The sequence below is a fragment of the Ostrinia furnacalis genome, unplaced genomic scaffold (genome assembly GCF_004193835.3).
Source record: "Ostrinia furnacalis isolate ACB-3 unplaced genomic scaffold, ASM419383v2 OfSCF2046, whole genome shotgun sequence".
Lineage (NCBI taxonomy): Eukaryota > Metazoa > Arthropoda > Insecta > Lepidoptera > Crambidae > Ostrinia > Ostrinia furnacalis.
Window position 1 is genome coordinate 114,450 of NW_021132285.1, and position 23,743 is coordinate 138,192.

The window sequence follows — 23,743 nt, forward strand, 5'->3', positions numbered from 1 at the left end:
CTTGACTGCGTCGCTGAAATGCGTTCCGTCCCATCTAATCTAATCCTGGACAAATGATAGTGTCAAATGTTTTGAGAATATTATTTTTATCATTCGTGGAAGATAAATACAAATCGTCATTAATTCCCCAGGAACAAGTGGTGGTCGAGCGCTTGCTATGCCAGCGGCTGAGCGAGGCAGCGGGCCGGGAGTCGGCGCCCGCGCCGTCCTCGTGTAGTACCGCGCCCGGCGCCAACGCGGCGCTGCTGCACGCGCTGTACGCCGCCGCGCTGTGCCTGCACTGCCGGTGAGTGCAATGTAGTTCGATAATCTGTCAATAGATGGCGTTGGGTGCACTGCCGGTGAGTAACATACAACATAGTTCAATAATCTGTCAATAGATGGCGTTGGGTGTACGATACCAGGCCTGTGGGTCTAGACAAAGTGCAAATTATAATCGCAAACCAGTCGAAAAGTAGTCGAAAAGCCCCTTTTTTGTATGGAGTTTTGACGGATTCGATTATCGATTCGATCAAAAAGTGCGTTTTGTCTAGGGGGGCTGTTCATCTCCGCGAGTTTACATCGAAAACAAAACACGCACGATGGCCCACCTACATGGCGTTGGGTGTACGATACGAACGTGTGACATCGGTCGAAAGATGGCATTGGCTGTTACTGACGTCGCGGTGATATTATTTTTGCCATTGTTAGTGACTGAGCGAAATAACAGGACGCGAGTCGACGCCCTCGCTCACCTACGTCGAACTTGACTGACGTACAACATAGTTCGATAGTCCGTCAATAGATGGCGTTGGGTGTCGCTTGCATCGCGGTGACGTACTATCAGCCACACGAAGCCACGATAGCCGAACGGTGAAGCGGTCAGTATGACGTAGTTCGATAATCTGTTAATAGATGGCGTTGGGTGTATGATACGAACGTGTGACATCGGTCGAAGAAAGATGGCATTGGCTGTTACTGACGTCGCGGTGATGTTATTTTTGCCATTGTTAGTGACTGAGCGAAATAAGCGGCTGCTGTGCGCGCCTTTAGTTCCGCGCCCGGCGCCAACGCGGCGCTGCTGCACGCGCTGTACGCCGCCGCGCTGTGCCTGCACTGCCGGTGAGTGCAATGTAGTTCGTGCACCGGCCGATAGATGGCGTTGGGTGTCGCTTGCATCGCGGTGACGTTCTATCGGCCACACGAAGCCACGATAGCCGAACGGTGAAGCGAAACATGAGTAGGTCATTAGCGGTGAGTTGCCCCGAATTTTGTCAGTGTGTGCGTTCGCGCCGCATAGGTATTGGCGCGCGCTCACAAACAAACCGCGCTCGGTGCGTTTCTATGAAGATGACATACTCATTTGTATTTACTCTGGTACGACGTAGTTCGATAATCTGTCAATAGATGGCGTTGGATGGCAGTTGCATCGCGGTGACGTTAATATTTTGTCAATGGTTACTTGAAAAATAAAATGATAGAAAAACAACCGTTAGCGGCTAGCCAAGGCGGTGGAACGTAAGTCGGCCCTCAGCTTTTGAGTAATTTTGATATTGGCTTGAAAAAAATACTGAGTAAATTAAGTGATATGAAAGCTGATGTTAGCAGAATCACTGCGTGACACTCTATAGTCCGGTCGCCGAGCACGTAGAATTTCGTCCAATGACCCCAAGCTAACTATCCTTATCGCTCGCGCGTAATTCTGTTGATGTCGCGCTCGCACACTTACTGCGGCCGCTCGTCGCACAGTCGGCGGTCAATGGACAAAATTCTACGTGCTCGGCAACCGGGCTTTACACGCTTCAGCGGGTTAGTCCATAACAACCGTAATAATGATAACAACCGTAACGTAAAACTAATTTATTTTCTGGAAAAAGGCTTTAAAAAGTTATTTTATACATAGCAGCATTTTACGAAGTGGATCCTACCCCCAGTAGGATCATCCTATCGATCCATTCGTTTGTTTGCGAACAGTTAGCTAGCAACAAAGTACAATTAAAAATGGAATTAGGTTCTGATTGAGGTAAATGATATTCACTCATCAAGCTCGACTCAAACAATTCAATTGCTTATTACTCATACATGTATTTTAGTATTATTACCGCAAAAGGAAAGAGGAAAAGCCCCATTTATTAAATTTTCAGCCTTATTGTCGTTTAAATATAATTTCAAATCAATTGTTCTGTAACATTTGTGTGTCCGTAATTATTAAAATAATATTTTCCCGGAACATAATAATAGTACAGACTTGACGGTTTGAACGTCAAGGGTTTTAAGTTTTGATCTATTTTCGTTTAGAATATTTACGATTTAAGGTTTATTGGTATTATAATATTCTTAAAATGTATCACTTCAAATTAGTGGTTTTAAAATAGTGTTGTGTTTACATAATTATATTTTCTGATAAAACCCATAGAATAGAAAGAGTTATAAAGATGTGTTGATAAATACAAGAGTACCAAAAATTCGTCTCCATCAACAATAAATATCTTACATGTTATGGGTGTAAATTGAATAATGGTGAGTGAGAAGTACACCATAATGGTGACTGTAGATATATCAGAAGAAAAAGCCAGGGAAGTGAGGAGAAAATGGTGGCAGTCTCCGAAGAGCAAAAAACCTAAGCATGCAAAGTAAGTTGTTGCTTCTGGTGACAGTTTTCTATCATTTTGATGGTTATGTTTTAGTCTAGGCGCAGACCACCGATTTTTCGTTGGTCGATAGTTGGACCCATTTTAATTTGTATGAAGAATCGGCCAAATCAAATCGGTGTAATGTGCGCACTTCCATACATGCCCATACTGATCAACTGCCCGACTAAACTATCGGCCGACGAAAAATCGATGGTCTGCGCCTAGGCTTAGCCGAACCGGAAAGCCGAAAGAGTTTGAATTTTTATTTCAATTAAGTTTTAAATTATATCGTGTGACTGTCGTAATTCATTTCTCTATCTCCAGGACTATTTTGGGACGTGTAAGAGCGCCCGAGCGCGTTTGAAGAAAATATATTACTTTTATGACTTTTTATTTATTTATTTTATTTGGAAAACCAATAACAATATAAATACAAATAATGAGATCTAAAATTATATATCTGCTTAGTCATTTATAGGTAATCACAAATGAAAAGTTTTATGATTTTAAATAAATAAATAAAAGGTATTTATTTCAGGCATAGCCCATAAAAGTGTTAGTAACAAAGGTCTTATAAACTATGGTTAGTAAATCACACAGTAACCTAAACATAATTATATTTAAATGATTTAAATTTCACACCCTTCACTAATTGGATGCCACTGGATTCCAAACTGTGGACCCTAGTATGACCAGGATCTGCAGTACAGTCTCACCAATGATCGAGTTGAAGTTAGCAATTTAGCACCTTTGTGTGTATTAATTTAAAGCTGTTTTTCCCATGCAGGCCAGCGTCTGTAGCGGCGGCGGTGGGCGGGTCTCGCGCGTCGTTCTTACAACGCGACAAGTTGTACAAGCAGCGCGTCAAACAGCTCACGAAACAGCATCCGCAGCCTGTGAGTATACCTATACATTTTGCTTTCATTATTGTTTTAGCCACAGGACGTCGACTGCTGAATTCTCCCAATGATTTCCACAACGCCCGTTTGGTAGCGGCCTGCATTCGCGCCTTCTGTTTTTTAAAATGTTCACTAAATATAGTATACACGGAGTAGGAAATGTAGGAATGGTGAACTTTATGAATGAACCCCTACGCTTGATGGCATTAACGATAGAAATGGACGCATTTAAACGTTCAAATACTATCAGTTTTTTACTAAACCAAAGTGGAACGTAACTAGAATTTGACGTTGTAGGTTTTAAAGGGGACTAAAATCTAGCCCTTTGAAACTCTGCCGACAAATTACAACGTCCATCGTGATCGGGGTAACCAACTACTGCTTAGAATGTCTCATTTTTCATTTATTAATTGCCATATCGCGTTTTCATGAGAGCCATGGCATGTTGTGCGATGCAATGTTTTGCAAGATGTTATTTCGTCCCATAAGTGTTTTGGCTAGTGCTTAACATGACACTTTATTTGCCTTAAAATCTAGCTATTCTAGATCCCGAACTGTATGTTTGTTAAGGCCCGGAACAGACGGTGAAACGCAACTGCAGCAAAACTGCAACTGCTAGTTACTTTTGAGTTGCATCTAAGTTTCTGCCATAGCGTCCGTTGAGAGACCACACATGACGCGACCAGTTTGAAACTTTCAATGCTATGGCAGAAAAGACAATGCCGGAAATTGGCGTCTTTTTTTTTCGCGCGGCCATCGACCAAACCATGTTTTTTGGATACAAAATAATGTAATAAACCAAACTTACTATGACATGTATACCTCTGAACTCAGTCTGAACTGAGTTACGAGCATTAGAAGTTTGATGATTAACATACTAGATTTGCTTTTTGCGCGCAAGTTTTGTAAGAAATTGCAACAAAATAGTGACATTGTATGTGTAAACAAACAATACCATCCATTAAAGGCTCCAGACATTAGTGTGGAGTAGAATCAGCGCAATAAGAAAATATCGCAATATTTTGTTGCAATTTCTTATAAAACTTGCGCGCAAAAAGCAAATCTAGTATGTAAATCATCAAACTTCTAATGCTCGTAACTCAGTTAGACTGAGTTTAGAGGTATACATGTCATAGTAAGTTTGGTTTATTACACTATTTTGTAATCAAAAAACAAAGTTTGGTCGATGGCCGCGCGAAAAAAAAAGACGCCACCTTCCATACAAAATCTGGCATTGCCATTTAGATGCAACTCAAAAGTAACTAGCAGTTGTAGTTTCGTTGCAGTTGCGTTTCACCGTCTGTTCTGGTCCTAAGAGTTATTCTGTTTTCCGCAGTACGTAGTCCGGGGTCACCACTTGCAGCTACAAGCGCTGACGTCGGTGGGCCACTGCCACCACTGCGACCACGTCATCTGGGGCCTCGCGCCGCAGGCCTACGTCTGCACAGGTACATGCTGCGCCTGGTGTCCGCAGCACTAGTCCGAGCCACCTGCAGCTACAAGCGCTGACGTCGGTGGTCCCCTGCCACTACTGCGACCACGTCATCTGGGGCCTCGCGCCGCAGGCCTACGTCTGCACAGGTACATGCTGCGCCTGGTGTCCGCAGCACTAGTCCGAGCCACCTGCAGCTACAAGCGCTGACGTCGGTGGTCCCCTGCCACTACTGCGACCACGTCATCTGGGGCCTCGCGCCGCAGGCCTACGTCTGCACAGGTACAGACGACGGCACGTGAACGTAACCACTGTGGGAGCTTGTGTAGTTGTAATAGGAGCGAGTTTGCAGTAAAAATGGGTAACCTGATGTGCTGTCGTGTCTACATGTACACCTGGTGTCCACAGCACTAGTCCGCCCACCACCTGCAGCATGCTATATCTCACTATAGGTCGCGCAACACGAGTTGAGGCGTTCAACACAAGCCAAGACTCGCCACGCTGACGTCTTTCGTAGTACGACCAGGCCTGTTCATCTCCGCGAGTTTACATCGAAAACAAAACACGCACGATGGCCCACCTACAGGATACTATTCGACAAGGCCTCACATACGAGCGAACATTGACTCACGCATGCGTATTCTTGTGTATGATGGAAGAAAATAAAGAAAATGGTGTACTAAATAATACTGTGCAGTATTTAACTGCCTAAATAATAATAAAAACACAGAATGTACTTTTTTAAGTTGCCTCGAGACACTGACAGGTAAATAAGTAGTTAATATTATTCATGATAATTCATGCTAAATCATGTATTTCCTCCGCCATTTTCCGCAGTTTGGCACCTCACGTCACATCATTTTACTGAAGTCAGCCCTATAGCTTCGGCGCAGTGCCGATCACTGACGTTTGTCAACAAAATGGTGCTTGACTCTTGAGACAGGCTAAATTACACCATATTGTAAATTACATTGAGAATACATTTTTTTAAATACCTTAGCGAAGTAAAACTTCTGTACGTAGTACTTATTATTATTCTGTGGTACGACTGATAAGTGCTTTCTATTTCGCAAGCCCACATTTAATTTAGCAAGAGCGAGGTAGCTAGTGTATTCGATATTACATCAAGGTGAGTACCGTGTTCGCCTCAACTTTCGTTGAGCGAACTATACCACATACCTCTGTTACATTAGAATATCCATAAAATAGGGGTACTTTGACACCACTAATCAATTGATAACTGACCAATGAAAAGGTAAGGCTTCAACAATCAATGGGATTAGGAATAGTTATAGTTAACTGATCTTAGTTAATCTATGTTGGCTTATTAATTTCCAACGCTAGCGCAAATGACGTAACCAAAAGACTTACATTAACTATTTCTGTCTCCAGACTGCAAACTGCGAGTGCACCGGACATGTGCAAAGTCTGTGGAGGAAGGATGCTGTATGGACGGCGAGCACCATAACAACAGGATATCGCGCTTCATGGAGCGGATACACCCCAACAACCAGCTCAATAGTGAGTAGGAATATTGACATTTACAGGAATATTGCCGCGAATATTGCTGAGAATATTCCTGGGAATATAGCTGAGAATATTCCTGAGAATATTCCTGGGAACATTGCTGAGAATATTGCTGAGAATATTCCTGGGAATATTGCTGAGAATATTCCTGGGAATATTGCTGAGAATATTCCTGGGAATATTGCTGAGAATATTCCTGGGAATATTGCCACTGTCGAGAATATTGACGGAAATATTGCTGGCAATATTGTTAGAGTAAGTCTGTGGAGGAAGGATGCTGCATGGACGGCGAGCACCACAACAACAGAATATCGCGCTTCATGGAGCGGATACACCCCAACAACCAGCTCAATAGTGAGTAGTAGGAATGTTGCAATTTGCGGTAATATTGCCGGGAATATTGCTGAAAATATTGTCACTTTTGACAACATTGCCGGGAATATTGCCACTACCGACAATGTTGAAAGGAATATTGCTGGGAATAAAGGTTCTGTCTGCAATATTGCTGTGAACCATGAATATTGCCCCTACCGGCAATATTGCTGGAAATAGGCTCTGCTTGACAATATTGTTTGGAACATTTTTAGGAATATTACCACTATTAATATATTTTTGTTTTCAGATCCAGACACTGGAGATAAGAAATCGAGGAAAACGTCCAATCACTTTCTCAACAGTGAGTTGATTTTTAATCCAATTTTTCCATATTTGTTTTAGTTAAGAGAGTTAAACAGCAAATAAATTCTATTTCAAATTCTTTTTTATTTCATAATTTGAAGAAATGGTTTCCCACATAAATGTAAATGGTACTATCGGGGACTCTTCCGCCTGACCACTTTGTAGAAATTTTAGCGTAAGCGCATCGCTCCGGTCACGTGCTCACCCCGTCTCTAATTGGTTACGCATTTTACTATATTTTTACGACGACCAATAAGAGACAATCAGGGCTTAGGTTGCAATACGAAATACCATTGTGAACTTTATTGCCATACGGTTAAGGTTTAAAACGAAATGTTTCTTTTTCTTCAATCTTTCTTAGTTTTAGGCTGAGTTGTACCACCTAACTTTGACCGTAACTATAACGGTAACCGGTGCTTTTTGTANTGCAACAAAATAGTGAGATTGTATGTATAAACAAACAGTACCATCCATTAAAGGCTCCAGACATCAGTATGGAGCAGAATCAGCGCAACAAAAAAATAGCGCAATATTTTGTTGCAATTTCTTACAAAACTTGCGCGCAAAGAGCAAATCTAGTATGAAAATCATCAAACTTCTAATGCTCGTAACTCAGTTCAGACTGCGTTTAGAGGTATACATGCCATAGTAAGTTTGGTTTATTACAATATTTTGTAATCAAAAAACAAAGTTTGGTCGATGGCCGCGCGAAAAAAAAAAGACGCCAATTTCCGGCATTGTCTTTTTACACGAAGCCTCATATAATATTTTGTAACGATTCTTTATTGGGTTTCAAATTGACTAAAATGCGACGTTGCCAAACGAGCGCTACGGATGCGGGTAATAAGCAATACTCAATCCTAAATGCTTTACATAGAGCTTGGTTTGCTAGGGCAAACATCTACAGTGGTGCGCTGACGCTGCTTAGACCCGAAACATGAATGAACGGGGGCGTAGCATAATCGAGCGTGTGTGTGCAAACAATTTAGGCCCTTAAGGTGTCAAGGCGTTCGAGTCCCCGATAGTACGTTTTGCGAACCCTTGTAGCTTTTTGAATTTACCTCAACTTTTATATTGCACTTTTCGCCCTTATCATATGTGAATAAGGTTCAAATTATAACAGACGTTAACTTTCGCAGTGGAGAGGAGTTTTCGGAAGATGGAGGACGAACAACCCTGGGACCAGACGCTGACGCCGGCTTCTTCTCAAGGTCAGTGATCTTTATTATCTAGCGTTTAAGATTCATTTTAGAAAACTACAGTGAACTTCCACTATAGTACTACCGAATTTGATATTTTTCGTCTTTATGATATTGAAGTGAAAGTTGAAAATTGTCTGTAATAGTATTTTTACTGTTCAATTTGCAACCGCATTGCAATGTTAGCGTTGTACCAACATCATACGTGCGTTTTTCCGTATAGCAATTTCTACTGCCAGACTGGAGGTGTAATTACAAAGAAAACATATTCGTTTGGTACCAAAAATAAAAACAATACAAATCAACTTTGCGTACATATAGTTATGATACTTTGTATTTACGAACTGATCGTGAGAGTTGTGCAGTCCTAGCCTGTATCGAAGATCCAGCTTTACGTTTAATTTGAGAAACCACTTGTTTTTTTCTCCATAAAATACTGTGCGTGTACGTCTAAATATGCAGGTAAGTAACTGGCAATTATCTATTTTCATTGAATTTATTTATGTTTTAACGTTCTCTAGTTCATTATTTCTAACACAATCGTTCTTATAACGTCAAAACATCAGAACGAATGCTATAACTCCGGATATTCTCGACAGTTGTAGACCGTCCGCAGAAGTCTGAGGGAGAGTTCTGGATGTGTTAAGTCAAGTGTGAAATAAATAAAATTAATTATGTTTTTGGACATTTTATCTCTCATAGTCTCCAAGGAAATTGCATTTAATTACACAAATGTTTGTACTATGCAGGAAGCGAACTTGCGATAGTAGTCAGGAACCAACCACTAAGCCGATTTACTTCACAGCCATAAACTGAGCTGAATTTTAATACTAAAGAACTAGCGGCCGCCCCCGGCTTCGTACCCCTAAGGGGGTAAAACGGGACCCCCTTAGGGGTGGAGTTTCGTCAAATCCTTTCTTAGGTTGGTTTTAGTGTCACGCGGACCGTCAGTGCGGATCGCTCAGCCTTAGTGAGCGAGCACCTATGTTCTAAAAGGAACCCCTATGCAAAATTTGAGACTCCTAGCACTTGTAGTTTCTGAGATTTTGTGATGAGTCAGTCAGTCAGTCAATCGCTTTTATATGGATATCAGACAAACAATTTTTCGATTTCATCGTCTTTCAAGATGCACCTCCCCATTTAATACAAATTATAATAACATAAAACAGCTTCCATTACTTCTTCAAGAAAGATATCAAAGCTATCTCCATTCCCATTCAAATCCTGCCCTTTCTGTCAGCACAGTACCACATCCAGGGCTTAAATACCAGCAACATACTCGTATTCCATTACTCCTAGCCAGTCTGTCTAGACCCGCGTCTCTAATAGTTTCAGTTATACTCCTATTAAACAGCCAGGTCTAGTGTTTGTGGTCATAACGCTAGATCGTTCACAAATGGGCACAGTGTAGGAAGGAATAGAATCTTCAGTAATGACTACGTGGGTTAATGACAGCTACATTCAGAACATACATAATAAATCTAAATTGAAATCGGAGACGTTAGATGAAGTGGAAATCGCTTACTGATGTCAATTATTTTATCTGCCAAGAAGCTTTATTGGAATTATATTTTGCCTTTGGGATGCCTTTTTATTACTTTCACTGTCTGATTTTTCTCAAATCGGGACTTTTAAAACCCGTGGAGCATTTTCAGCCATAGATTCAACCCCGTGATTAAATACCCCTTTCTTTTAATTGTATCTATTCTATGTAAACGTTGTGTGCAACATTTATAGGAATTCAATTTGAATGCAAAAAAACTAATGTTATTCTATAAAAATGTTTGAGATTGTATTCTGTTGTTGTACCTATAAATAAATAAATAAATAAATAAATATTTATTTATTCTGTTGAGCTTTGTTTAAGTTTATAAATGCTTGCACTATGCACCACACACTTGTCTATGCATTATAAACTTGCCTTATTGCTACTGAATGGGTCAGCTGAAACTACCCACACTGTGGCCTGTCCTCCTATAAATAGGTTTTTAATTGTGATTCAGTGAGCCGACGTTTGATTTGTGATACCGACCGTTTGTTTGGAGCCGGTGCATGGCCGCGGTTTGTGATTCCATCGACAGATGGGTTTCTATTTCAGTTCTTATACAAAGCTTAGATTTTACATTTGTTTGCGCCGATGAAATGTACATCCGAGTTAATGAATTGGTTTTCTCTATATTTTACTTACGGATATTGAGTAACTAGCTGTGCCCTGCGGTGTTACCCGCGGTAAAACGTAGCCTATATGTTAATTCAGGGTGTCAGCTAACTCCATACCAAATTTTATTAAAATCACTGCAGCCGTCTAGACGTGAAGAAGTAACAAACATACACACTCACAAACTTTCGCCTTTATAATATTATGTAGTGTGATATCACGTCAACAAATAATAAATGTTACCAGTTTGGTTTCAAATTTTACACATCCCTGCTAACCCTAGTAATAAAGCAGTGGGAATTTAGTTCCCACCATATTAGCCTTGATGCAAAAATAATGAAAACTGCTGACAACGCCACTCTTGTAGCGGAGTTTTGGGCTGACACTGTATAGGTTTGTTGTCGACACGACAAGAAGAATAATGAAAAAGTTTGTTCTTGTACTGCCACTGTACCGTGACAATAATGTGTGTCAATGCTTAGAAGATGTAACTATGTAACTTTAGTTCTGTTAAGGTGTGGTTAAAATAAACTCTTGAGTAAGATTTCTCACGTATATTTCAAGTAAAATAAAACGTATTACAAATCAAATAGTCATGGCGAGAACAACTGAACAACGAACCAAAAACAAACCCCTGGCGGTATTCAAACGAACTATTTACCTTTTTAAGAATACCACGCAAAGATATTAAGTATTATAAAATTTACATCTTAACACTCCCACTTAAATTTTAGAATAATAACCTACTTAACTATAAAAGCTTCAAAACAACTCACTTTCCATTCAACATAAATAAATAACTATGAAAGACACAGCTTCTGTTAAAAAAATGTGCGAGCTGGTTTGAGCTTTCTACATATTTAACACAATACATACGTTTACGTTTTAAGACGTGTTTTGTATCTTACTATATTGCCCTCTGTATCTCTTTTTATACAAAATACCCTCTTTGAGGTCACTGTTCTCTCATTTTCTAACTTCCATGTTTTATTTTCTTCTAGTGACTGTATTTCTGCCTTTATAGCTTCTTTCCCTTTACTGCCATCTCTACAATTCATAGCTTCTTCATATGTATAAGGTATATCAAACTCAACAAAACTTGCTTCTTCATTTCTGTGCCTTCTAGGTCGCAGTGTAATATTTCTTGTATCATCTTCAGATATTATCTGCGCAGGCTCGTATGTTCTATCATTGGGATCTTCGTGTGTCTCTACACTTTTAAAACTTGATTCAGAAATATCTTGGTTGTCTCCTGATATTTCTGGACTTTCTTNGATGCCATCTGTAGGTGACATTTTATACTGATAAAATTTTTCATGTACCATCATTTTGTTCAGCTCAGACTTTTGCTCGTAAATAGATTCCAACTTTGTCATGACTTCCTTGGCTGTTTCACAATTTTCTATTAAGGATATTTGATTTAAATCCATGGACGATGTTAACAAAAACATGGCCATACCATCGTTTTTGTCCCATTGGCTTGTGTCACCCACCATGGGTTTCTCCTCATCAATATTCAAGCCTTTAGCCTTCAAGGCACATTTAATTTGGAATTTCCACTGTCTAAAGTCTTTCCCGTTGAATTTTTCGATCCGCATGGAATTTGTGACTTCCATTTTTTCGAACGACACTTTTTCTGCTCTTTACTCAATCCGTAGGTATTAACGTACCTGGGCCCATAACCTGTTAAGGTGTGGTTAAAATAAACTCTTGAGTAAGATTTCTCACGTATATTTCAAGTAAAATAAAACGTATTACAAATCAAACAGTCATGGCGAGAACAACCGAACAACGAACCAAAAACAAACCCCTGGCGGTATTCAAACGAACTATTTACCTTTTTAAGAATACCACGCAAAGATATTAAGTATTATAAAATTTACATCTTAACAAGTTCAAATTAAAAGGTTTTCAAGTGAACTTTATTTTCAAAAAAATATTTAGCTAATACTGTTCATGAAAGGACAGCCATAATTAAATTCATACAAACCTTTTAGTTTAATCAAACAAGCGAGTGAGTAAACAACGCTGACCTTGAGATTAGGCCAATAAATCACAGTTCCGGCGAGCCAGCCACTTCCCGGTGACATAACGGGCTTCCGGTCTAAAGATGGTCGCACACGTATAGCGAGCGAGATGCTAGATAATGCTGAAAACATACGACATATCAGTTCGTTCGTTTCAGCTAAATGACGCTCCAATACTGGACAAAAGCCTCCCCCGACATACGAGTAGAATGCTGTAAATAAAATTATTTTTACGCTTCATACCATGTTTATTGAATGAATATGACCGTAGAACTATGTAGAACTTGTCTTGAAAAGTGTGAATTTTTATATGACTACTGGGCAATGGGCATTGAATTTACAACAATTGCTAGAAAAACACAATAATAATGCTGTGTTTGAAAATAAAAAAAATACTACATATTGACATGCTATGAAACCCTTCAGTTTCATACTACGAAAAAGTTGACGAGCTACGAAGATACATAGTAACGTTACGAAATGTTGCTTAGCAAGGCTCGTACAACTTAAGTGACTACGTAGCTACAGAGCTACGAAGTGAATGTGCTACGGTTCGTAGTACTGGCAGATATTTTTCTTCATTTTTCTATTTAGAAACTGTTTTCTTCATTTTTTTGTTTATTTAGAAACTTTCTTGAATAACGAGAATGCCACAAAGTTACGAATTATGAAAATAAATAAATATGCTACAAAGTTACATAAATTCGTAGCAACAAAGGTCTTTCGTAGCGTTAAATGCTACGAACGGCGTTAATGCCGGCACTCTATGACACACTGTAAATAAACTTCATCATATAAATAGTAAAATACTTCTTAGAATAAGTTTCATTCATTCATTTTATGAGATTAGTTTTGGGTAGTTTAGTTAGTACTTTAGTAGCATATTAATTAACAACACTGGAGTTTCATCAAATATTCCTCTATTAATTTTAAATACCTAAAGCAGTAACAAGGACATACATTCTGTGTGAATATGTAATCTTCGCGTTTATTACAATACTGTATGCATGCTAAGTTATTATCCATCGCCTCGCTACAGCTGCGCGGCGAGCTTTACGCCGGCCTGAAAGCTGAAAGCTCCCGCCTCTGAAGTGAGGCGACGGCTCGCGCGCGCGACACTCGTCCGTCCGAGCGCCGCCGGAAAACTTGACGCGCCGCCGGATTTCGATGTGTGTACAAATGGTTTTTGAAAAAGTGACCCAAATTGTGGAAATTTAGAATTGAGTCGCTTCTAAACTTTTTTTAAAATTTGATTTTTTTAAGTTGTTTATTTATAAAATTGTGGAAAGTGTTCGAAAAGTTTTAAATGTGGATGATTGTGTTTAGTGTATAAACGGTTTGTGTTAAATAATGTGTTATTGTTGAATAATGGTTTGTTTTCGAGTTTGCAATCTTATCTGAGTTGGATATTCCAGAGTTTAAATTATTTTTCCAACTCTCAGTAAGTTTACCTACTTATTATAGGTACATTTAATTGGATAGAAAGATAACCTGTATAAGCCTGCATAATTGGAAATTTATAGGAGTCCATAAACGGAATTAATTAATTTTTACCTGTGTATGTAAAATATGGTTTCATGACAATTCCTCGAAGTTTTCATCAACCGCCGTTCTTAAAGCAGGCATTCCTCACCGGCTAAATAACTCCTCGTCCCAAACATTACACCGTCTGTCAGTATTACCGACTAGAGAGGGGGATTTGACAGCTCGCTGCTATCGATAAAATTGGTAATGACAGCTGTTGTTACGTTTGTTTTCTCAATAATATCTGTCATTTTGAAAGCGGTTACTTTGTTTTGTCTTTACTACAGAAAGTAATAATTTTGGATTTCTAATTTATTATCTTCATAGATACCAGTTTAATTCTGATTTATAGACTACCTGGTGCCATTAATATGTACTAGGATTTGATATTTTTTGAGTACGGTTTATTTTGAGAGAATTCGTCACCCGCTTGTTGAACAGTTGAGCATATTAAACACAGATAAAATCTGTGTATGTTAATGCTTGGATATTTTTACACTACGCCATTTAGTCTCAAATTTCCAAATAGGACTATTCCCTCCTCTCGTTCCCACTGTAACTCCTGTGTAGCCAGGATCTACAGCTTGACCGTTAATAAATCATGTTATTTTAACATTTTTTATCGATATCGGTAATTAAATATCACATACAACACTGCGAATGCCAACCATTCACCCGGCATTCCCCGTGCACTAACGTATATTTATCTTATACTATCAACTTTGGGGGGCGCGGCGGTGGGACAGTCAGAAACGCATCTAATTCCCTAACCGCTAAGCCTCAATTTTCTCTGGCACCGGTTTCAGTTTTCGTACGGTTAGGTAATGTAATCCTGTTAAAGGAAGGTAGCTGCTGGAATAATGCAACCATGTAGTGACGCTTTTGTAGGAAACTTGATTAAAAATGATTAAGTATTGGTTTTACACAACTTCATTTTTCCTTTATGGGGTTAGGTTTATTCGCGGTCGACTGATAATAATTTTAGTCGTAGAAAACTTCTTTACGACCCTAAAACCGTCACGTCTACCTGACTCTACCTATCATTAGTTAGATAATAATTAACTTTTTAAAAAAATAAAACCGNTTATGATTGGGTGCATTCTCCATCTCATAATAGTGTGTCGTAGAGGTGGTTGTAGAGTAGGGCCTACTAAAAGGTCATCATTAAGAGACACCCCATTAGAGCCTTTCATTGACGCGTCGAATACAATTCGGACCTTTGTTGTAGACTTGTCTTCACGTATGACAGCGTGGTGGGGCAAATAGACGGCTGTATCTCTCTTTGAATCAACGCGGCTGTCTATACGTTGCATATGTCCCAGCTCTAAATATTCATGAATTACCTCAGAGTAACGTTCCTTGATTTGAGGTTGTCTTTTAAACTTATTTTCAAGTAGCAAAAATCTTTTGATTGCAAGTTCTCTCGAATTCCCATATTGGGATTTGGGATCTCTACTGCGAAATGGTAGATTCACAACGTAGCGCCCACTCTGGTCTCTGCTTGTGGTTGCTTTGTATATTTCCTCGCAACGTTGCTCATCTTCAGACAGAATCCTTTTGGGAACAATACTTTCTATCTCCCAAAATTGCCTAAGTAATTCATTATCATCCGCCTGATTAGTAGAGTCACTTACGACATGATGACAGTGAATGTTATTCTGCTCATGTCCGGTTTGTCCAGATAGGATCCAGCCCAACACAGTATTTTGAGCGGTAGGCGTCCCTCTAGGTCCCTTTATAATACCTTCCCTCAGGACTAGGCCATAAATTTCTGCACCAAGTAACATGTCCACTTTACTTGGCGTGTGGAACTCTGGATCAGCTAATGTGACCGCTTGAAACTCTGGCCATTGACATTGGTGAAGCTTCTCTGATGGCAGTAGAGACGTTATAGTGCTTAGCACATAAGCTCTTACTTGGACGCTAAACTTTGGATCTAACCGGGATTGAATCGTTACCATTACGACAAACCTGGAAGCTAAGGAGCTTTGATCTCCGCCTATTCCTGTTATAACTGACTTAACAGGTATTTTCTTCAGCCCTAATAACTGAACTGCTGATTCGGTTATGAATGATGCTTGNGAAAAATACACACGATTACCTTTAATAAAAACATAGATACAAAAAAAAATTAGAACCGTGAAACGTAGAATGGAACGTCCCGTCTTAGTAGATTCGTTAAACGTAAAATTATTAGTTACCTACTCATGTTAGAAATTGTAAATATTATGAAGAGCAGCCTTATCCTAGGACAAGTTTTTATAAAATTAAATGGATAAGGCTAATTGTAATGACGATGACAATGTGTTTCATAATAAAATGTTTGTATTTGTATTGTATTCAGAAAGCGTGGTGTCCCTATGCGGGACTGCCGCACGCTACTGTATCGGGGACGTACTCTGAATATTTTTCAGCGGTTTTTTTGAGTCTGTTTTTCAATATCCTAGAGTCATTTTCAGGAAACTCTTGCAATTAATAGAATGATAAATATGATAATATTGTAGAAAAGGTTACAAAATATTGTTTTGAAGTGGATTTTCAAGAAATCAATTAAGCAAAGACATCCCTATTTTGTTTAATCACAAAAATACTAAAGTACTCCATACCTTACGAGTAGGGGGTACCTACTTAGTCCTGTGTAAAATAAGAAAAGTGTTCAACTGTGCACTTTTTATAGAGTCGAACTAAGATTATATCTTTACACACGAAAAAATGATTAGCTTTATTTTGATTAGGACACAAAAGTTTAGCTTTCAGTGCAAATGCAGTGCAAAACAAATGGACGCATGCCGCTACCAATCGATCAACGTGGAAAGCATTGGGGGAGGCCTATGTTCAGCAGTGGACGTCCTATCGCTTAAAAATGATGATGATACCAAAATATGCCTACGTGTGTGTCCTATCGATGACGTTTGTAGTCCCTAACAAACAATATCTAGTTCGTCTATTTTCCATTCATTCAGACGTCAAGAGGCGCACGCGCACGCGAATTGAGCTCCAATTGCGCTGATCGGCCAATTGCCTTGGTTTGAGGACCTAAATATTCACAACAACCGATTTTAATACTTAAACTGACAGATATAAAAGCGGAATCACAATGACGTCAGTATGAATAGAAGTTAACGAATTGTTCAGTATTAAATTATGGTGCGTTTTCTCATTATGGACTTGGTAGTCTAAATTAGGTTTTGGAAATAAAAAACTGATATTTTAAATATGATTATTAACTAGTAGTTTTGCTTTCTTTATTTATTTATTTATTTCTTCTTTAAATAAATATTCTTAGTCCTTTCATAGAAAGTACTTAGTATTTTGAACAAAAATTTGAATTGAAATTTTGTATCATAAAGATCACCTTGACTTAGATACGCTTAAGTTTAGTTATTTTTATCATTGGCTTATTAAACTGACATAAATAAACTAATGAACACACCATCTGAGTCATTTGTCAGTCAGCTAAATCCCTGTTAAATTATCTTAATACTTCCCGTTCATAATATTATGAATGACATCATGATTTTATCAAAATATGGTCACAAAATAGATTTTGTGTATGTCAATCAAACATTTGAATAAATGCCATAGTCTGTAAATAAATCGTTTAACACCACCGGAGATATTATCCTTGGTAACAGTCTAAGAGCCGCCACAGGAGTTAGCCTGGCTGCTTGACAAATCCTTTAAAGCACGGCAATTAGATTATTTCAAGCTTGCTATGTCCTGTCGTTTTAACAGGACCGGTCATTGTGGAAACCCTTTGTCCAGCACTGGAAGTCTTTTGACTAAAACGAACGATGTCCTAAAGCAGGTAATTTTCAACTTATGTGTCCCACCTAGGTATTGGATTCCATGGTGGCGAAGCAAGTGATCACGGAAGCTCATTTAGGGATTCTATATTACTCTCCTGTACCTATTCTAAAACCATTCTAAACTAGTTCTTTTTATTTTATAAACTGTTTTAGTTAGCAGCTTCTCAAAATATTTACAACTAAACCTCACAAACTGACCGATTAACTAACCATTTAATAGAAGTTGAACTTGACCTACTAGTTATTTTCCGACTAACTTTACGCCACTTGTCTGACCCATACAAAGTTTACCAATCTCGGAACAATAAAACTGTGGAGTCGTAAAGTTGTGTTTATCAATGTCACCTCTAAAACAAACAACTGGGTCTAAGATTTGTTGTTTTATTTCAGAACGAAACTAAAAAAAAACTATTTAATTTTAAGTATTGAGTAAATTAAAAAAAATGAATTATTTACATTTACAACGGAATCTTGAAATTGTGTGACGTCCACTCACAAGGTGGACAGATGACCTTATTACTCTTATTAAGATATCACGCAGGCGCTTCATGCAGGCCTACCAACAGGACGATGTGTGGAAATCATTGGAGGAGGCCTATGTTTACCAGTGGACGTCCTGTGGCTGAAACGATGATGATGACAACGGAATCATGAAACTGCAATAAAAGATACAAAACAATTTGCGAACAAAACTTTGGCGATATAATAATATTTTATTGATGTTCACGCAACTTATGACAATTTGATCATTATTTTATGTCTTGCAATAAAACGTTAATGACTCTTGCAGGTTTCCCCAAAATAAGCAAGTTTTTACTTCTTATACGCGCTTGATGGCGATAATCCATAAAAGAAAACTTCTCCATATAATTGTTATACCTACTTACTCCGTGCTATAGAAAAAGTTTGAGAATCAGAAACACGTTCGCATATTCTTTCATATAGGATTTGTCTTAATGTCAATCGCAATTTTATTATTTGTTTTCATAAAATCGATTGTGACTGAAGAATTTAACATTGGGTCGCTAAGAAAAAGTAAATAAATAAAGACTAAATTTATTCAAGCTTTTGTTTTTATTTAATGTAAAATAAGTAAAAATGCGTAGTTAGCTAAGTCAGGTATTTTTGTATTTATAGAAGATTTTCTAACCGGCCCTTTTACTTTGCGGTCCATTGTATGTTTACCTTAATATTTATAGAGTTGTATGTGCGCATTCAGAAGCAATCGTTTTATCAGGGCTCGCCTCCATTTGCATACGCCATATAATAAACACGCGATGACGCAAAGCCCCTGACGGACTGTCTCAGATTTTTGTAGGGCGCGTCCAAGGGCGGCTATGGGGTGAGATCGGGCCAGGAGAGACGCGGTTTAAGTAAATAAATAAATGTTAGATATTAAAAAGATAAAATTACTTAGCTTAAAATTTCCGCTTATTGACGCCGGCACAAGTAGGTACCCAACCACACTACCCGCGGCCACCGACTATGTTATCGTTCGTTTCAGCCGAAAGACGTCCACTGCTGGACAAAGGCCTCCCCCAAGGATTTTCACAAAGACCGGTCCTGCGCCGCTCGCATCCAGGCACCTCCCGCAACCTTCACCAGATCGTCGTTCCACCTAGTGGGAGGCCTGCCTACGCTACGTATTCCGGCTCGTGGTCGCCACTCAAGAACTTTCCTGCCCCAGGGGCCATCAGCTCTACGAGCTATATGCCCCGCCCACTGCCACTTGATTTTAGCGACTCTGCGGGCTTTGTCAGTCACACCACTAGTGGCAGAAGGTGCTGAACCCGTTTGTATTTAATATCTTGTTACCACTTTCTAAGAAATAAATGTTTTGATATCGCTATTTTCGTAGCCCCCACATAGAATAACATTCCTTATCTTATACTCTCGTGGCCGTTTTTGTTATTGCTGAATAATGCAGTTCACCAAGTATCGGGTCGTATTCAGTTTATTTATCTATAGCTACTGGTATTGATCATGATTCTTAATGGAACGTTCCAGTATCAGTTCGAGTAAATATTGGAACGGCTATTGTAGTGAAGAGAAAAATATTTACCTGGTAGCATGAAAGATATGATTAAATGATTTGTTTTCGTATATCTTTCCGGCCATCTTCCGGGAATTTGTTCTTACACGAATTCTGGACAATAATTGGACGTCGATGAGATAATTAGGTTTCTTCTAATTAATGACAATTCATGTTATTTCTCATTGCCATTGGGGACGCTGGGCATACCTTCCCTTAAGTCAGTCTTCAAACCACCATCATCATCAGAAAAAATAATCTTAAGTTTGAATGAATTCCTCCTATGTTCTTCTGATTGATTTCGTTGCGGGTCCAATGACAGTTTAACTTTCCCCCGGGACAAACTTGACCTTCGTTGGTTGGGTTTTTATTGGCGGTCAAGCTGCAGATCCTGGCTACACAGGAGTTGCAGCAGTGGAAATGAGAGGTGGGAAAAGTCCCGTATTGGTCCTCCCCCAAAGCTCGCCACTGTGAAAAGGTATAAATAAGAAAATCTGCTTAGTAACACATGTAACTCACCTGATACACAGCTGATCCCAAAATCAGCTTGACCCGCATTAACCCGTTCAAATCGACCTGCCCAGTGCCCACCGGAGCGCGCAGCGAAAAATTACGGCCTTTTAAGTGGACATTCGTTATAAATAAATATCGGCTCGCCCGCTCGGATGGCTCCATTCTGCCAGACCTGGCAAGGTTTGACGACCTGCTGAGATACGAGGTAGGGTTTTGTGAACTCGGATTTGCATAGGAAAGCAGATTTTCTAATGATTCTACCAAAAATCTGCTGTAGTTGACAATCAACGGAATTTAAATGAAACTTTCTTAGAAACATTACCAGTAAAAAAAGAGGAGGATTTCTTTCAAGATATGAAATCAATATAACTTAAGTTATTGATATTTGTGGAGGTGTCATTTAACTATACCTACATGTGGTTGTGAGTTAGTGACCGGTGTGGCAATTAACGAGTTAATCTAGTCTTATCCACAATTTTATCGATCCACAAACATTGCAGTCTTAAAAACTTATAAAACTCATTTATTTATGCAAGTAGGCTTTTAAAAAGTACTTACACGTCCCAGTATTAACCCTACCACTGCTTCGGGACAATAAATGGGCCAGTGCTGAGAAGAAGCAGCGCAAGAAACTCAGTCACTAGGTACATACATAACATGAAAAGTATTAAGACTTAAAAGGCTTTTCAACGCTAAGTATGTGACTCTCTGAAGCAGGCTTCGCAAACATTTTACACTTTCCTCGATTCCCGCTAAAAGTGTGAAACTGTCAGCCAGTTCGGCCGCCATCGTTAATGGAGACATAAATCTGTGCCCATATCAAACCGGTCCACGAGGGTTGGTTATGGTATCGAACATTATTCGGCTAGACCAGACCCCTTTGAATAACGTTATTTGCTGTTATTTGTGTGTCGGCTGAAGGGTTAAATGCGCAACAATGTTGCAAAATGTAGCTGAACTGTACAACAAAATTATTTAAGACCTTTTTACTTGCCTACATTTAGCATTCGAAATATGAAAACTTCATCGTCATCATTTCAGCCACAGCACAGCACGTCCACTACTGAACATAGGCCTCCCTCAATGATTTCTACATCGTCTGGTTGGTAGCTGCTTGCATCCAGCGCTTTCCTGCTACTTTTATTTTTGAACTTGATCGATAGCCATGTAAAAAATATAGTGCAGGCGATAGGATGAGGGAGAAAGTTTGGTGAAAATACGTTATCAGAGACCGATGTATGCTGATTATGTTTACTTATAAACTTGTAGTTTTTAATTTATCCAATAATTACACATGTTTGTCGAAAATGGCAGCTACAAGTATTTTGGCACACATTGTGCTATCGCCCCAGTATCGGCAGGATGCGACGAATGTACACAGATAAATTCACTACAATACATCAATATTTGCCTAACAACACGTTAATGTTTTTCAAGTAGATCTCCAGATTAGTAATATACCGGTAGGTGTGTTGAATATAAAAATACTTAACACTATCTTTTGATTGCTTTTAACGATCAACTTGGTAGGGTAAAGATATTTTTTGCTGTTTGCAATCCCAATCCCAACTAATATTATAAATGCGAAAGTAACTCTGTCTGTCTGTCTGTCTGTCTGTCTGTCTGTCTGTCTGTTACGCTTTCCCGCTTAAACCTCGCAACCGATTTTGATGAAAGGGTTATGCCCACTTAGTATGGGACCTTTGGCCTGAGGTGGACAGACATTACAGCATGTAATTTGTTATTTATTAAATAGTCTATACCAGTAAGAAACAGAATATAAATATCATTTTGTATCCAAGTCCTTAAAAAAATTTTTTTTTGCTTAAGACTAGAAAGGTTAGAAGCAAAATTAAAACACCATTTTTTTTTATTATTATTATTATTTTAATCTGACNACTGCTTAACTGAGACCAACATTGCTTATAATTACCAGCAGTTATTGGTATATGTCGAACAAGCTGTTCTGCCTCACCTGTCAAGAGACTCTTAAGATAATGCATTTTTTGCACATCATCTAAGCGGGCATTTCTATCGATCAATGACAAAAACAAATCCTCAAATGTGGTCCATTCGCTATATAAGCCCGAAAAGCTAGGGATGGATATTTGTGGTAGTTTTACAAATGAACTTTCATTAGATTGACTCAAATCGGATGGAACCTGTCCTTTACATGTTGATTGATTTGGTGTTAAACAATCAATGGCTTCCTTTAACTCAGATTTATAAGCAAAATATAATTCCTCGGCATTTTCATAAACGTTATCTTTAAAGTACTGATCTCCCGAATGTTTTTCTGTGACTAAACGAATTATGTTTTCATGCGTTGAAATAAATTGTGACCATTGATTGTCCAAAGCCTCCAACCTAGTTTGCAAATATGATAACTTAATTCTGTCTCTAGGTGATTTTCTGTAATTACTTCTTGCTTTATCAATTGACTTGTATTTATCAAACTGTAACTTATACAATTCTTCCATTGTGAAGCAATTACTGTGTTAACAATATGAACAAGTTATAATTTTCAAGTAATTATGAAGCTAAAATTTTTACAAGTGTTTTAAACATGCAAAATCGATATAAAATCGGGCATAGGTTCCCCGTCTCACCACTTTTTACTTAATTATTGCTAAGTCTTAACTAAAGTTACTCTAAATATTACTAAGTTCAATAACTGATTGACACAACTCCAAATTTTTCTAAGTCCGGTTAATTTCTCAACTTGCAAATATTCTTGAAGTTCCAAATAATTTAAAAGTACTCACAGTTATGCACCTCACTCACACTGATCACTTGGATTATTCACGCACGTCACAATATTGCCGCCGCGCCGTCCAAATTGTCTCCTCCGGCACCTTTGCACACCAATTTGCAGCAACAGCGCCCTCTAGCGCCGGTGAGCGCCCGTCCACCAAAGTACACCTCCACCCGTCGAGACTGGTTTGCACTTCAGTAACGATCCGTCACTGGTTTCTATGCAGTGTTGCAAAAAGTCGCCGGAAGACACGAACTTGTGTCTTAAATCCGACTCGATAAGGACCATGTAAAATAAGGGCCCAAATCTACTAAATAAAACCAACTGCTTTGAAAACAACACCAGGTTTATTCAAAGAGCGAACGAAATCCTCATGACACCAAATGCTTATAAAGACCAGAAAAAATAAAACGATACCGCGATCTAAAACCGTACAGCGCCATCTCTTGGTGTCGATGAGAACTAACTATTACATTGCTTAAGCATAACACACTAGTTTTGCACTTACATTTTAGTACCAAAATTGGACACCAACAATGTTCAAATATGTGCCAACATAGACTGCATAAAAACCTCAA

At 38.8% G+C, this 23,743-nt stretch overlaps 1 protein-coding gene across 1 annotated transcript in view; it reads left to right on the forward strand.

Annotated features, from left to right (window-relative positions):
• LOC114354346 (uncharacterized) overlaps nucleotides 1–8,367 on the forward strand; it is a 75,960-nt gene extending 67,593 nt beyond the window's left edge. Inside the window, exons 17-22 of the mRNA XM_028306681.1 lie at nucleotides 132–286; nucleotides 3,400–3,508; nucleotides 4,848–4,959; nucleotides 6,336–6,464; nucleotides 7,093–7,146; nucleotides 8,288–8,367. Of these exons, the coding sequence (XP_028162482.1) occupies nucleotides 132–286; nucleotides 3,400–3,508; nucleotides 4,848–4,959; nucleotides 6,336–6,464; nucleotides 7,093–7,146; nucleotides 8,288–8,367 (639 nt within the window). The remainder of the gene's footprint in view (nucleotides 1–131; nucleotides 287–3,399; nucleotides 3,509–4,847; nucleotides 4,960–6,335; nucleotides 6,465–7,092; nucleotides 7,147–8,287) is intronic.
• The last annotated feature ends 15,376 nt before the right edge of the window (nucleotides 8,368–23,743 follow it).